Source organism: Ambystoma mexicanum, chromosome 4p (genome assembly GCF_040938575.1).
Source record: "Ambystoma mexicanum isolate Mex_15411 chromosome 4p, UKY_AmexF1_1, whole genome shotgun sequence".
NCBI lineage: Eukaryota > Metazoa > Chordata > Amphibia > Caudata > Ambystomatidae > Ambystoma > Ambystoma mexicanum.
In genome coordinates this window covers 947,103,541-947,120,701 of record NC_090927.1, presented here as the reverse complement: position 1 = coordinate 947,120,701, position 17,161 = coordinate 947,103,541, and the positions used below count along the sequence as shown (strand labels likewise).

Genomic DNA, 17,161 nt, shown 5'->3' with positions numbered 1-17,161 from the left:
TTCCATATTCCTTGGGAAATATATCTACATTCCTGAGAATTATGACCTGTTCTGTCACATTGAACACATATCTAATACTGCGGGCATTACATCAGCAGGGCCAGTATTCCGCTCAGACATTTGAAACTGGACAATCACTCCCATTAATTTCAATTATCCAATTACTCCAGGTTATATGGACACAGATCTGGTAGAGCATGGAGAAATGCATCCTTTACTCACCAAAGTTACCTGAACCAGGTTACAGAAGTTGCTATTGTCTTAAGAAAGTCCTCCAGCCATAACAGCTGAAATGTACATTATGAAAAAGGAAATGAGGTTACAGCATTGTGTTTGAGTGGTATTACTACTCCTTGAGTTAGGAAAAGCTGAGAAGCTCAGCCCAAGGAACACTTTGGTATCTCTGAGTTTCAATCATGTTATCCAACACGCATTTCAACTCCCAAATAAACACACTGTATGTGAATACCATGCTCAATAGAAATCCTACAGAAACAAGGAAAACAGGTAGGTTGAGTATCTGAGCTCAGTCTGGGGACACTGACAATTAGGGTACACATTCAACTGCCAGCAGGGTCCCAGAGGATAGGGTCACCGGGCCGAATTGCCAATGTTCTCTGATACCAACATAGTCAACGTGCCTTTTGTGTCGGTACCGCAAGGCCTTGGGCATGGGGTAATTAGAACTATTGAAAAATACAACAATAGGCCAGAAAAATTTAGGTGAGGTCAAACCATACAGGGAATACTTATCACAAATGAACACACTAGCAGGAACACTGACCCGGTAAGAAGAGAAGCTATTGTGACAATTTCCATTAGAACACTATCTTCAAACAAGGAAGAGGTCTTACAGCTTTTTGAGTATTAAGATTTCTTTTAAGATGATGGGCTGTGTTGTAGTGAGTAGGAGAAGAGAAGAAGAGATAGAGAGTCAGGGCCTGTGTTGGCCAGGCTAAATGGCCAGTTGGTAGGAAATGCAGAACACAAGGTGGCTAACCCACATGGGACATGCCTTATGGAAGGCCAGACTGAGAGAGAAGGCTTGACTCAAGAACCTGCTCGGCTATAGGGCCCAAAGGCTGGCAAGAGCAACTCCATGACAGAAAATTGCAATTAGCCAGCTGGGGGTTATAGCCAAGCTACTGGACCACTAGCCCAAATAAGTATGTTTTGCAACCTTTGAGAAATCCAGGGGAGAATCGTAAAGTAGAGAACCCGATGGACTAGTGAAGAAGCTACAAACATTGCCTTGATAAAGCATTAAAAAAGGATATAAAGAACCAAAGAAAACTGGAATTGCCCCCAAAGGCATTATAACGGTGCAGCATCCAAGGAGGCTACTCAATACCAAGATCTTCTGAACAGGCTGTGATAAATGAGTGCACTGGGCAGTTAACATCTGCCTTTAAACTGTGAATAATATAAGACTTCATGCATGGGCACAGACACAGGGCTCAGTACACTTTGTCCTTTTGGAGCAGGTACTTCCCTGAAATGTATCGATCAATTCTCCCACTCTTGCCCTTAAATATGCCTTTAGGTTGGTTCCCCTCCAATAGGCATTCATCCAGCTCTTCCCAGGAAATCATGAACATTATGTTCTTGAAAAACCAATACAGATTGTCTGTTCTGTGGAATTCAACCTAGGCCAGATGATCAGTTCACCTTGCAACCCAAGGAGCATGTTTAATTTTGGATATTTACTGTCACCGTTAAGGGCTGGTTTGGGACTCTGATCTCTGAAAACAGTCTTATATACAGCATCATCTTACATGTAAACTGCACTTCCTTTACTTGCCTTCACAGAAAATAAAGGAATATATTATGATTTCTGTGAGCATATCCCCTTGTTCATTGTTCTATGGTGCTATTTTGCACCTTGAAACTATCCAGTACCCCACCTTAAACGTTGGACTTGACTGAACAACTATCACAACAATTAGGTGAACCGGGGAAAAGCTATAGTATTGCCATGGTTCAGTGACTTACCCCTGAACATAGGGTTGAGATAAGCCATACTAAGAACTCAGGGTGGTATTACCCACTGCTGGTAATACCATACCACATGTGAGGCTGCACCTAACAGATAATGACAATACTCGACATACAAGTCTCAACATGGCTTAAGCATGCACGATATCACTTAATAGTAATGTTCAGTAACAATGCATTATAGGTACAATTGAACAAATGTGTAACACATGTTTAGCAATGAGTAACTGACTAGTTATGGTTGTGTGACGTACACACCACTTCTGGCTCTGGGGCACTAGGTCATTCCATGCTTTATGAGTGATTCACTTGTTATTCATCAGTGTTAAACGGAGACTACCCAATGGTTACATCAACACCAAACTGTTGCACCCCCACATCACCCCCTTTCCCTTTCGTGTTATAGTTTGCAGTTTGTGTTGCTTGATCATCATAGTTGGGAAAGACACACTATTTAACAGGCACAGTGAATTGTGATCATTGGGGGTCTCAGCAGTTAGCAGACAGCACAAGTAAGGACGATTGCCTCTTTAACACAGGCAAATCACTCATTATTTAAAGACTGACCAAAGAGACAGTTGTGATGTGGCCATTACACAATAACTAGTTATACATGCATTACTAAAGTGTTGCTCCACCTTTGCTTACTTCGATACTGGTTTGTCAATTGTGCGTACACGTGGTACATATTGCACATTATTTAAAAATGCATTGTTTCTGCCTCTTATGTTAAATGATGCAGTTAGGGCTTGTGAATTGTCGATTCCACGTGGCAGATGGTGCACAACTGGAAATATAAGGCTGCATCTTGCATGCAATTGCTCTACTTGGCATATGGGCAGTTAACCAAATGCAACCTGAACTGGCTATCCGCCAAGCAAAGAATTACACTCAAAACCCTGTCTCTCACATAAGTGTCTCGCCAATCTGGCACCTAATTATCTGTCTACCAGTCTCATACGCAACATATCAACCCGTCCGACCAGAACCGCTCAGTCACACTGCATCAAGATACTTGGGTTAAATCTATAAAGAGCAGGAGGGATTAGCTTACCTGTTCTAGCAGCCAAAAGCTGGAACGCTCTCCCTATAACACTATGATCTGAACCCTCTTACCACCTTTTGAGGAAAAATGTCCAGATATGGTTACTCGAGCAAGAAAGTATAAACTCCTTATGGCACTGCCCATCTTGCACCGTTTTGCACCGATACTGCAATTTATTTGTGTAGACCCACATACAACTAAACTACTGTATATTTGTAATTATGCTTGTCAAGTCCCGCCTTGGCAATTCTACTGTTCCGTTGCTATGCTCTGTTAAACACATGGTATTTAGGTAACAATGTAATTTGCAAGATGATCGTTTTAATTTTTGTAGCCTGTAAGATAAGCGCCCAGATGCCTCGGGGCTTGATAGCTCTACAAATAAATAAACTAAACTAAACCTGAAATGAGATGGCTGCACATAGACATTTGAGACTGCACTTGGCATAATATGGCACCTTTTGGGCATGTGATGCTTTATCTTGAGGATGGTAATACATTGCTCATTATAATCGACACAGCATAAGACAGCTTGACACTTGATATACAATGGGATAACCTGGGTTTTTCAGGCTGTACCTTACATATGTTGTCTGTAAATGCCAGATGAGACATAACCCAGTATAAGATGACAACACTTTCCCTTTCTAGGCTGCACTTGGGATATGATGTGAGCATTTAGGAACGTCAGACTGTACTTTGCATTTGATGACTGTACATGACAAATTAGGTCTGAAACAACATACTCATTTTAGGTTAAATTTCACATATAACAACAGCACCTGATAACCGATGGCTTATTGCATATCAACTTGAATATAGCACAAGGATTATTCACCTTCTTATTCAAAGGGCAACCCTTGAGGTTTATTTTTTACCCAATCATAGATACGGTAGCACATTTGTGAAATAATCACACAAAACAAATAAGAAATATAGAGCTCCATTTCCAATTGGAACCAAATAATAGTACATTTATTGTTACCATGGAAGTTAACAAGATGTTCTATCGTGCAATACAGATACATAAAACATACATTTTGTTACATAATCATTCTCTTAAAATGTTACTTCTTGTCTCAAATATTTATGTTCTCACTTGTTATACACATAGGTGTCTGGCATCCATAATTAGTAAGGTGGTCATTACTGGTATTATTGTTCATCGTCACTTAAAGATCATACTCTCAGCTAGAGCCATTAACTGCAATCTCGGTAACCCAAATAGTGTCGTCTTTTTCTCTTTGCTTCTTGTGTTGCGGCTAATCAAAATGAAGATGACACACTCAATTCCAGCATATTAATCTAATTTACCTGTACACAATGTCCACATCAAGGTGAGACAGTCAAAGTCACGCAGTGCAACCTCCTGCACCCAAACGTGTGTATGATTTTATCACTGCTAAAAGTATCCTGCTTGCCACAACAATATGGTCTACTCAGTTTCAAACAAAGTATAATGATCTGTCTCCAAAGAATTCTCTCATTTTCTTGTCACTACTAATATTTAGATTTAATCATAAAAAGACAGTATACTCATTTACAGGCACAAGTTGTAATCTCACGCCAGAAAACACATTCATGATTTTGTCTTTGCTAGCAGTACGTTGGCATCATGTCATAAAAAGGTGAACCCATTTGGTACAGGTAATGAGCGTAATATCCTACCTTCAAACAGAATTAGTATTTTCTCTTCACTACTATGACCTGAGTTACAAAAGCCTTTTACTATGGTGCAATCCTATTGAACAACACTTTACATGTCAGGCCCCTAGTGTTATGTCCGGTCACAAAAAGATGACACACTCTTTAAAACCTCCCAGCGTAACCTGCTGCAGAGAAACATTTGAACATCTTTCTTTTCTCTCCTAACATAATGCCCCATCATCACAAACATCTGGTGCCCTCAGTTACATCTCCTAAGTGTTATCTCCTGCCTCCCAGGAATGCTATGATGTTGCCACTAGTAGTCTGCTTCATCAGTGCAAAAAATGGCAAGCTGAGTTATTGCCATGGAATGTAATCTCCTGCCCCAAAGAATTAAATGATCGACTCTTAGTACTATTCTTTAGTATTAGTCCTTTTGTCACAAAAGAACAGCACGCTTAGTTACAGCTACTGAGTGTAATGTCCTGTGTACAATGTTATACTTTTTCTTCACTTCTTGTATCCTGTATTGTCACAAAAAGAAGGTAAAGTCACTTACAGCTGCCTGCATGTAAACAGTGTATGATGTTACCTTTGCCACTGCTAGTAGCACACTGTCTCTTAACACCCAAATAACACTCCCAGCTACAGTCACAGAGAGTGAACACTTTTCTTGTTACTCCTAGTATCCTGCTTCAACATCACAATAATGTGGCACCCTCATTCACAACCACTGAATGCAATTTCCTGCCACCAAAATATCACAGGACTTTCTCTTTGCTTTTAGCATTCTCTGCCATCCCAATAGAAAGAACAGGCAATTTTAGACACGGCCTTAAAGTCCTGACTGAATTCAAACATTTCTGGAATCTTCTCCTCCAGACTAGCCATTGATGAGCAATGTCAGGAATGTGCATGTCATGCAAGGTAGTCAATGCAGTCTCTTCTTCTTTCTCCAAAGTAGGAACAACAGGATGTCTTATCCTAGTACATCTGCTTTAACTGTATTACATTTTAACAGTCCACCTCTCCCTGAACTACCTCCTCCCATGCTATATCCAATATACATCTCCCCAAATAAATCCTATTTCATTTATCTCCCACCCCTTCAACTAAATCCAAGGTCAAGGTTCAATATGCTATACTATCCTCCTACTTCCTTACAAGACTGATCATGGACTCTGACCAAGTAGACTTTATTTATGATCTTTGAGACTAAACTTCCCCAAGCCACTGATACATTCCCCAAATCACTTTGCCCGATCTGTGTACGACATTTTGGAATGTTTGGTGTGACAGAATATCAGAATTTGGCTGAACAGGTTTGCCCTCAGCTTAGTTCTCACCTTGAAAGTCCAATATTTATTAAATGAGCTTTTGAAATGTAGGAAGGTCTTAATTTGAGAGCAAGGCCTATTAGCCCCTTCATACACATCTAGATTTCATTCCAATACCTACACCATTGGCTTACTGACACTACCTCGTGCTGAGCTGGTGTCAGTCCCTTCCTGTGTGTGTGTCGAGAGTTAGACAGTAGTCACATGCTTGATGGTCCGGAGGTGTAAGTTTGTATGCATGAGGTATCGGAATATAAACTTTTAACTTACAATCACCACAGGTTCAAAATGTGTCTCGGAGCTCTAAGAGTGATTCCAGTGCAAGTGAAAACCCCTCCAATTTCCCAAACCCTGTTCTCTGGTTCTGCCATATGGTAATGCCCCATTACAAACGTGTGTGCCTTCACTCCTCTTATGGGCAGCTGCATAGGCCAGCACTGAGTTTATGTAAATGGTCAGACAATTCACTTCCAGTTTACTTTGTCCTCTGACACTATTTTTTAAATGGGGCAGAGAAGTGTTTTGATGGTGGAGTGTGTTGGTTCCAACCTCTTGCCACATTCAAAGCATGTGGTCACTTCATCTGACTAAATGTTTAATAAAGAAACCAAATTGTTGTGGCTATTCCAATTGTCCATGACCTCAGGCTGATCAAACATTCATCCACCGTCACACAAATTTCAATTCATTTTACACCATTAGTTAGTAAAGTGCAATGGTCTCAACTAACATTTTGTGGGTGCTGTGTTTTTCAAATAGTTCCTTTACAAAACAGTAATCATAAAGATTCCATATATCGCAATTAAGTATGCACGAATATGCTTAAAAGTGATCTGCAGGCTCCCGAGAATCTCCTAGTGAGGTTCAGGTAGATTCAGACATTACCACAGACTTTTCCTCTAGCCTGAATCTGCTTGAATCATTGAGAGCCATACATCATGCCGGGAAGGGCTAGGTGGGGCTTGGCGGGGGGTTTAGCACGAGGAAATTTAGTCGTATGCAATTGCGAAAATACTCCAAATAGTACAGCACAATAAACTGTGATGGAAGGTCCATCAGCAAGTTAATGCACCTACTGTGCAGGTCTATGTGAAACGTGCAGGTCCCAGGTTTGAATCTGGATAAGAAGAACTCAGCATTCACCCGTGGTATGATTTTGGATAAGAAGAACTCGGCATTACATCCTTCCAAATTTGATCAGATTAATAAAGTTGAAGTGAGCAAATGTATGATTGCAGTAGAGTGAGTCACATGTTAGGGAGGACTGGGTCTGTTTTTCATCATTTAGAAGTTGATACACTGTGATTTAATTTGGCTTACAACATTATAATATGGGGAATTAATAACATAATAACAGACATGCACCTCTGGAAAGCTTATAAGGCTGCAGGAGAGTCAGGCAATCTTTAAGTGCGCATGAAGTTTCATCCAGCTAAGGTTGCTTCCATGAGGATTACTGAAGTTATTTATTTAATAATATGGGGAGACCATGGGTACAGATCATTGACCTCCGGAGGGCCAGTAGGACTAAGTCAGTGATATGTCAAGCATTCATGAGGTAGACTCTGACATTCCTTTAAGGAAAAACATTTAGTCAAGAAAGATTGTAATGTTGTAAGATCGGTATCTGGGTTAAAACCCATAGAATATATCTACATTAAGAGGTGGAGGGAGTGCCATAGATGCTTCTGACACTAATGTATGCAAGGGGTTGGCAAGCACATCATTTGTGCAGCAGCATTGCCCCCTGGAAATGCAACGTTCACCTTCATTAATAAGGTGACCTGTGTTTTCACAAAATAATACATGTTCTATGTATACTGCCTTTTGTAAATTTTGCCCCAATTGTTTTTTTAAAGATTGCAATATTTGATAGCCATGAACACATATTTCATTTTGGTATCTATATTTACATAAAGGTCAGGTGACAGACATTGCCCATTTCGACAAATTGCTTTCTTTGAGCATCCCTTGCTAGAAGGGTCCGGAACATCTGACCTTGCTATGAATGTGTGCTGGCAGTGAAAGGTCTGACTTCTTCAACCCAAAGTTTACAGCAACATTTCATCAGTATGAATTGAAATAAGCTTAACACAAATATGTGACTCTGAATGTTTGGCCGGACCTGACTCACCAGAATACAGTAAAATAATATTGTGATTTGTGTTTCAGCTGCATTTATTTGCCGAATTTCACTTCTCATCAGGCTGAGATTTGAGGGCTAAAAATTCCAAGTCAAACCTTACATTCTTTCAAATTACTAGTTTATTAATGTGTATCAGAGTAGAACAGAGTTTATTAACAAGGAACTGGTGATTGAATTGTTCAAAGTATTACATGACGATTGCGGGGACTCATGCTTGCATTTAATGGGCTTGTGATATAAAACCCATAATTAGAAAGATGAAATAATACACTAGCATGCATTTCTTATTATGTTTTTTATTTAACTTAGTGTCATTGGCCATTTAATTTCCCACCCCAAACTTCATGCCATAAAACAAAGTGTTTTATAAAATGTCTCCCAATTTAGGATGTTGTCTCATGGATGGTTGTGTGTAAATACCAAAAAAGTCAGCATTTGATCATTTATCATTTAAATTTGTCAGGAAATAAATATCCCTACACTCAAAATGCCTATGTAGGGTTTCTATTTTGTTAGGCTTATTGACTGTCGCTGTTATAATTCGATTATAGACATCCAAGGGTATCATAGTACCAAAACTAGCATTTTACTATGTACGGAACATAATATTTCACAACACTCAAAACACCTACCCTATAACCACATTTTGGGCTGTTACTCCAGAATCTTTAAGCATACTAACATTGTGGGCTTCATTACAGGTTGGGTGGTGAATATTAAATGCGACTGTATTACTGTATACCACCAAATTACCGCACCGCCAAACTATGAGTTGGGTGGAAAGTTGGAGGATTTACATCCAGCTATGAGCTAGCTAACTAATACAGCCACCGCCACTTGTACTTCAGTGGTAATACTGTCAGACCAAGTGGCCATAAGGGTAATAAGTTTTGGTGGCATATCAGCGTATTTACTGCCAAGATACCATCAAACTTGTTATGGCCCCCACTGAATGGTATTGTAGTAACACATTTAAGCATATTACCATGTGCGGTGATGGTGGGGTAGTGAAAACCTCATCAAGACATAAAACATCCAACCATTCAAAATGCATACCCTCATTTTGTGCTGTAACTTCATAGCCTCTATGTTTGCCAACTTGGACTTTTATAATAACATTCCATATACCCAAGAGTAGCATATTACCAAATTGTGGGGAGTTATCTTTTTCATATTCTGTGTTTAGGACAACAAGTGTCCAAAAATGCATTCTGAAAATGTTTGTCCCAGGCACCTGAAGTCAGATGAACACCCAACAGGAAACATGCTGAAACCCATGTGGCATGAGGGCAATGGGATGGGGGCCCGGGAGTAGCTTCTGACGGAGCAGTGTTTTGTGGGCAGAAGAAAGGTGTGATCCAGAAGATGTGCTGACTGTTGTTCCCTGAAGAGTGAGAGACACTTCTGCTGAATCACAACTATGAATCATCACCATCCAACAGTCAGCAGGTTATCTTTCCACACTTGCCTTGATGGACTAGGCCCAAACAAAAGGCTGGAATTATGCTTGTTTCCAGATGGAGAGAACAGGGATTTCTGATCCGTGTGTGTGCTTTGTGGTACAGTGGTCAGGGCTTTCCTAAAGTGTGCTACCAGTCTTCAGAGGTTTTGGGGCACAGAGCTTTGCAAGGGGCCTCAGGTGTGTTTGAGTGGTAGGTTGCTTTGCCACCCAACCTACAGCCAACAGTCACCTTTGGTAATCCTTCTTATCTTGGAGCCAGGAATGGCTGGGAAAAGTAGATATGTTATTGCGAAAGAGGTCATTCAGAATGTCCTGAACATTATTTCTGATAGGGACACTTCTGGTGACTATGCGTCAGAGGGGAATGATAGTGGAGAGCTGGTACACACTGTGTAGGGCTTCTTATTAAAAGAGGATCAAGTATCAGGATGCTCTTTAAAATCGTACAGTTCTTATGAGTGGCCTAATGTCAGAGCATCCATGGAACCACAAAGAGGTGCAACTCTATGCTGTTGTAGGAGAGGCAGAGGAATGAGAGGAAGCAAGCATACTTCTGCATAGTCAGCAGTTTCTGTAGTTGCCAGTGAATAACCAGAGCATATAACTGACAAGAATGAAAGATTATGGTCAGTAAGGCCATCAACAATCCATAACCGGTCATCAGCAGGCATTGTGCATCAATGACATTAGGAGAGAAACAAATGAACAAACCTTTTTTTTCTCATCACAGAAGCGGATCTATACATAATCCTGTGGCAAAGCAACCATATGTCTGATCATGTAGTTAGGATCTGGAAAGGCAACCATCCAGAGAAACAGTACTCTTGGAAGCAACTGGGTACAAAAGAGCTAAGAAAATTAGTTTTGTCTATGGATCATGGCTTGAATGTATCATGCCAACCACCAAGAACTTGCATTATTATGGTCAGAAAACTTGAGGACATTGCAATTTGGCACTTTGAAGACAAAGCCAAATTCCAGGAAAGAAGGCAAGTGGAACAGCTGGCACCCATCTGAGATGTATGGAATATGATTGTGGTACAACTTCAGAGAGGCTATTTTCCTGTGGCAAAGCAAATAGTTGTTGGGCAGTTGGTGAGGTTCAGACGCTACTGCCACTTCCATCTGTATATCTATCTATATATTTGTGAAAGTTTGTTTGTATGTTCGGGGTTGGCTCCAGGCCCATAATAGTTGGTGTGCTGAAGTTTTGGCTCAAGGTTGGCATACCTGTCTGGGGTGTACTAGCAATAGTGAAATTTGACCAACCACACCCATTCATTCTTCACAGGGCTGTGCTATCAGTATGGGCAATTTGGGAAGATTGACGATTTTGCGATTGTTGGCTCCAACCCCACAACAGTTGTTGGGCTGAGGTTTTGACCTGAGGCTGGCATACCAGTCTGGGGTGTACTGGGACTAGTGAAATATGACCAACCCCACCTATTTGCCTTGCACAGGGCATGGTCCGGCCCTGTGCTATCAGTATATGCGATTCCGGGAGATTGACGATTTTGCAACTTATTGAAAGGGTGTTAGGACACAAGTTCGGCATATCAGTCTGGGGAACACTGGCAATGGTGAAATTTGACCAACCCCACCCATGTGCCCTGCACAGGGGTGGAGCGGTGTCCAGCCCTGTGTTATGAGTATGGGTGATTTTGGGAGTTCAACGATTTAGCATTTTCCAAAAATAGGAAGTTCTGACTCAATAAAACATACACAAGGCTGTAACAGACACCCATGTGCATGTCAGTAACAAACCTGTAGATTTGGGTGGTACCGCTAGTCGCTTATAAACCAAACCCTTTCGGAATCAAGATATGGAAGTACCATGAAATTCTACCTACGGTGATTACTTTGAAGTAATTTACTTCGAAGTAATTACTTCAAAATATCACTTCAATTATTATTTTATTTGGGGGTCCCCCCCAAACTCCCACTTCCCCTACACTAGTAACCCTACCACAAGCCCCTTCCCAACCCCTGCAACCCTTTAACCCACAAGCCCCTAAGTAAATTATTTCGAAGTAATTACTGTCAGAAAAACCATGAGAAACCGATCTGCTGGTGTTGTGACACTGCCACATCTTATCTACTGCTTGGTGACTTATATTTGGGGAAGCAGACTATAGCCCCAAGATAGATGAATGCAGGCATCTGTTTGGTGCACAACCCTGTGGATCCATGGAAGAACAGAGAAAATAATATGGTGGGGACAATGTTTTCAGCCGTGTCATGATGGCTGAAGATCTGCTGTCCAAAGACCTCACATATGTCGGCACAGACTGGTAAAGCAAAGCCAACATACCCCCGGAAATGATATCCTGTCCAATCTGGGAAGCAGTATCCTCTTTGTTTGGACTTTAGTGACATAAAACAATAGTCTCCTTATTCCAAAAAAGGGATTTATGTGATTATACTATCAAAAGTACACGATGACTGAGTAGGTGAAGAGGCTGAAAAAGACCCATTCGTTTTGCACTACAATGCAATGAAGAGAGGCATGGATACATGTGGCCACTGTCTGCATGTGTATACCTGCAACACATTGTGGTGATTGCCAGCATAATCATCTGGCTGCCACACACTCCACAATGGAGGGCTTGTGTTCTGAAATGAAGCATACACATGTTGTTCACCAGTCTGGAGGATTAATGAATAGATCGAGTGTTCAAATGGAGAACAGTGAATTCGTGGGTGAACAGGAAATTCAAGAGAGCATGCCCTGAGCAAAACAAAAGTGCCCTTCATTCCCACACCAGATGTCACAAGAGCAAAAGATAGGTGTTTCCCAAGAACAGATGATGGCAACAAATATGTACAACTACTGTGATAAACAGGCCCTCACAACACACTCTAAACTCATGTAAAGTCTGCATGTTAAAGCTCATTATATTCCAATACACAATAGCAGCCTCTGGGACATAGGATGTCCAACAACAGGGGAATAGTTGTTACCTTGGGAAAAAAGGTTGCTACCAATTCAGGTTATGCACAGCAGATGTATATGTTTTAATGATGTGTTCTACTGCTATTCGATTTTTTTATATGTCTAGTTATGACATATGTTTGAATAAAAGGTATATTTTCAGTACAAATGCAGTCGTGATTACTTCTGGTGTAAGGGCAGGAAGTATGCAACAAGGGTTATCTCTGTATCTGGCATGTCTGTGATTTGTTCTTTTGGCATTTAGGAGTGCAGGGACACATACTACTTCAAGTGAGATATGAGCTTTAACCTTCACAGTCAATCAGATGGATCACAATGCGGCTGAAGCTCCTGGTAAAAACCTGTTTTCAATGCAACCTGACAGCTGCTCGTGCCCACCCTGCCATATTCCCTGTCCCCGTCCCCATCCCCAGCGTCCCCTCTTCCACCCCTCCAACCCTTGCCACCTCCAACTTACATGATAGAGTTACAAAGCTGCGACAACGTGGCGCTGCTCCACTCGTGTCCACCCGGCTGCCATGGAAATGCAAGCGGGGCTCCGATCGCAGTTTTGCTTCCATTTAAAAAAATGCAATGCCCATTAGCCCCCAGAATGTAATAATAGTCAGACTTATGAAATCCTCCAGCCGTAACGGGCGGTAGCATCCCGGGCCCTAGTTATTAACTCGGGATGTGGGCCAATACCACCTGGGATGGCCCTCGGACCTGGTCATTATGGCCATGTAATAGCTCTTGGACATACAATGTTCCACAACACAAGATGAGCAAGACGATTACTTCCTATTCCTCTGTGCCCAAACACAATTGATTGACAACCTAGAGAGTTGAATTTGGAACTTTTCAAAAACTACAACCGGAACACCTCCTCCACTCTATTCGTTTTAACAACGTCAAAAATTATTTTTCGGACGAAGGCCCCCTAATGTTTTAATTAGGCTGTAATAGTCACTTTGGAAACGAATGCTGAGACTGAGTTAGGGCCTTTGGAGGGAGATGGCAAGGCGTTGCTTGCAAAGTGTCCTCATTTTAGGGAAAGACATAGCAATTTGCTTTCATTCTGAATATAATTATGTTGATTTGTTTAACATCAAAGTTAATACATTCTTAAAGAACTCCAGATCTCAGCAGAGGTCATGTTTGCCCACAATCACACAGCTCCACTGCAATGCATAATTTGTATCCCCCGGTGCTGATTATTGCACTCCTCATGGGCTAAGGGCCTAGCACATGTAGGATGGCTCTGAAGAAGGGATAAAGAATATGCATAGTGCTTTTCTATCTTGTGTAGAGCTCCCATCATAATTCCCCATCATTCAAAACATTCTTCCCCTTTACCTTCACCAAAGTGATGGGCTCAACACCGCTCAAACAACCACACAGCAGGTAGGTGAAATTAAGGTTTGGCCTGGAAAGTGGGTGCGGTCGGCAAGGAATGTGCCCCCCATTCTCTCTCACACACACCCACCCATACCATGGACCCACCAACGCATGCACTGCTGGACTGAACTCTCGGCAGCCAGGCAGAATGGTGTGAATCTTTAGTTCATTGACGTAAACTGACAGATGAGTTTATTGGTGTCAGAGTTCACAGCCACGTAGAAAGTGTGGAGTATGCTTGTATTCAATGGCAGCTTCCAAAATCTGTATACAAGTCTGTAAATAATGTCATTATAACAGTCCAATAGTGAAATCACGAGCCATCTGTAAGTCGAAAATGTCATCACAACGGTAACGGAGCGAGGGTCTCGCCAATCTGGACAGCTGAAACAGCTGCCAAAAATGGCTGTCTACGTCCACATTATCTCCTCTCTCCGACCACCTGTCTCACGTGTCTGGCATGATAATTCACTTGGCCACTTCGTCCCTACCCTCCAATTCATGCTGTCACGGCACATACCCCCAATTGTACATGCCTCCCTGTCCTGCCCCACTTAACCCATGTTATGTTTTTGCTGTGTTCGCCGGCATCTTTCTTGACGTCTTAGATACTACTGGCCACAGACATGGGAGTCATAACGGGACTTACTCCCTTTACTATTTCGTATTGAATCCATCTTGTTCTCTATATTTTTAGAGAAATTGGGTATCCCATTAACATGGCTGGGAGTTTCTTCAAAAACCTGGTATCATGCCAGACGAATGATTCAGGGGATAGTGTTAACCACCTCATTGGTGGGTAGACATGGCCTGTAACGGCTCTGTGCCCATGAACCTACTTGACTTGGGCTAATGCGCAATATACGCCTGCCAATGATGTGATAAACACTACATTCAAACGCAGGGAAGGGTGCTCAACCAATCAGGTGGCTGGAAAAGTGGGCGAGAATACTCAATCCCCGCCCGCTGTTAACCCCAACCTACCTGTGGGAACAGAGCCTTGTGCTCCAGTCCCAGATGCTCTGCTCGTCTGGTCGTCGCCATGAAAATAGAAAAGGGATTAGGCCCCTTTTCGAATGATGGTGGCCATTTTGGAACATGTTTTCCATGGCTGCCGTCATCCGATTTCTATTTTAATGGCGGTGGCCATTTCTTTTACATGTTTTATTCTCTGAAGGGAGATGGGCTCGCAATGAGCTCATCTTCCATGGACGACAAAAAAATCTATCCAGACTCCGGAAAATCCCAGGGTGGGAATAGTTTTCACTCCCCGGTTGGATGGCGGACATGGGATTTAACGGCCCACAGCGTGAGCTGAGGCTCTCGCTTCACTCAGGTCTAACAAAGCTCAGGCTGGCAGGCCATTAAAGCCCATGTCTGTCCCTCACCTGCGATGTGAAAGCTGTGTTACAGTTGAGTTGTGATGTCAGAATACTTGTTCCCTGAGCCAGCAAACTTGGCTGTTCGTCTAAACTTTGGCACAACAGACTATGGACCTTGAAGTGACACTGTACGGGCGCTTAATTCCCCTTGTCTGCCGCATTTCCTTCCCTGAATGTTAAGGGTTCACTTTATCAAGTATATGTACCAAGTAACTGTTCGGAACAGAGCTTTGATGACCTCGGGTTTAGTCACTTTACAAATGCAAATAAATAAATAGAGAAGAATTACAGCTCTCACTGACACACTTAATTTAAGCTCTGAAGATCATTCCAGATTCCTTTCTTATGAAATAACACGTGACAGCATTATTTGAAAAAGAACTGTTAGTGTGTTTATTTTGTGAATTATGGAGTTACTCACAGGAGAACAACATTCTATCTTCATAGAGTCACTCACTTTAAACAACAAGACATTATTTTAAACCAATAGTATTAAACTGCTTGATGTATTTTTGAACACATTACAAACTGCATGTGAGTGTTTCTCCCTCCCCGGAAACGATGTGCTGAATATATGTGAGATATTGTATCAACAACAGGAAGATCTCTAGCATTAGAGCAAGCAAGAGAACACGTTTATGCATGGAAGATAGCTAGCTTTAAGTCTTGCCAGGGCGGTGCTCTCTGTTGTTGGACGTTTGATAAGACATTGTGATTGAATGCTTCTGCTCAAATGCCCTTTCGTGTTTTTTGTTACAGAAATCGAAAATCTCCACCTACGATAAGATGTGGGCCTTCATGAATAGCCGAAGCCAATCAGTCCTTGTCAAGAGCATCGAGGAAGGCATCCAGCGTGTCCTCACCTCGGACTATGCCTTCCTCATGGAGTCCACGACCATCGAGTTTGTCACGCAGCGCAACTGTAACCTGACGCAGATCGGAGGCCTTATAGACTCCAAAGGCTATGGAGTGGGCACTCCCATGGGTAGGTCTTGTCTGCTCATTGCTTTAATGTACCTCAAGGAAACAACGCAATGCTGCTTTACCTGAAATGATAGCGTTCTATTGATGAGCTTACAGAGGTTAACATTGCCATTCTCTACTGTATCTGTCGCATGTATGTTTCTATCATGTATCCATGCATCTATCTCTGTGTTTCCTAAATGTATATTTGCTTTCAGTCGGTTTTCCTCTCCATCTGTACATAACACTACACAAATGTTGGACCTGTGCATGCACTATTTTGCACCCTGTTAGCACTAGGATAAACACTGCCAACGTTAAAAAAAAATTTAAAAAAAACTTTTCCTTATAGCATTTTTGCACCAGGGCAGTGTTTGCCCTCGTGCTGATCCAGAATGATTTTAGCACGTGGATAAGCATTGCCCTGCTGAAAAAAATGCATTGAAAACATCCATTTTATTTTTGCAGTAGGGCAATATTTGTACTAGTGCTAAAATGGTGCAAAATCACACTTTAACCGTTGCAACGTTTCTGTAATCTGGCCCGTGGTCTCCCCACCTGTGTGTGTACTCATCGTTCAGTACATGGCTGTTTGTCTGCCTGTTCATCTGCCGGTCCCATTATATGTGTAGTTATATAACTTTTGTTATTTTTTAATGTTTTTTATTGTGCCATTAGTCATACATAGACTTTTTACACAGATCTCAGGAAATTAAAAAGAAAAAGCAAACATCAATGCATTAGTTTTCCATTAAAAAATCATTTTGTCTTTTTTGTTATAAAGGAATTTTTTTTAAATGCATTTCATTTAACAATTTCAGAAGCTCTATTGATAAGAAGATGTCCTTGCCAGC

The 17,161-nt window shown here is 41.6% G+C and overlaps 1 protein-coding gene across 1 annotated transcript in view; it reads left to right on the top strand.

The window, feature by feature from the left end:
- GRIK2 (glutamate ionotropic receptor kainate type subunit 2) overlaps positions 1–17,161 on the top strand; it is a 2,093,351-nt gene that overhangs the window by 1,725,423 nt on the left and 350,767 nt on the right. The window contains exon 14 of the mRNA XM_069606522.1: positions 16,104–16,329. Within this exon, the coding sequence (XP_069462623.1) occupies positions 16,104–16,329 (226 nt within the window). The remainder of the gene's footprint in view (positions 1–16,103; positions 16,330–17,161) is intronic.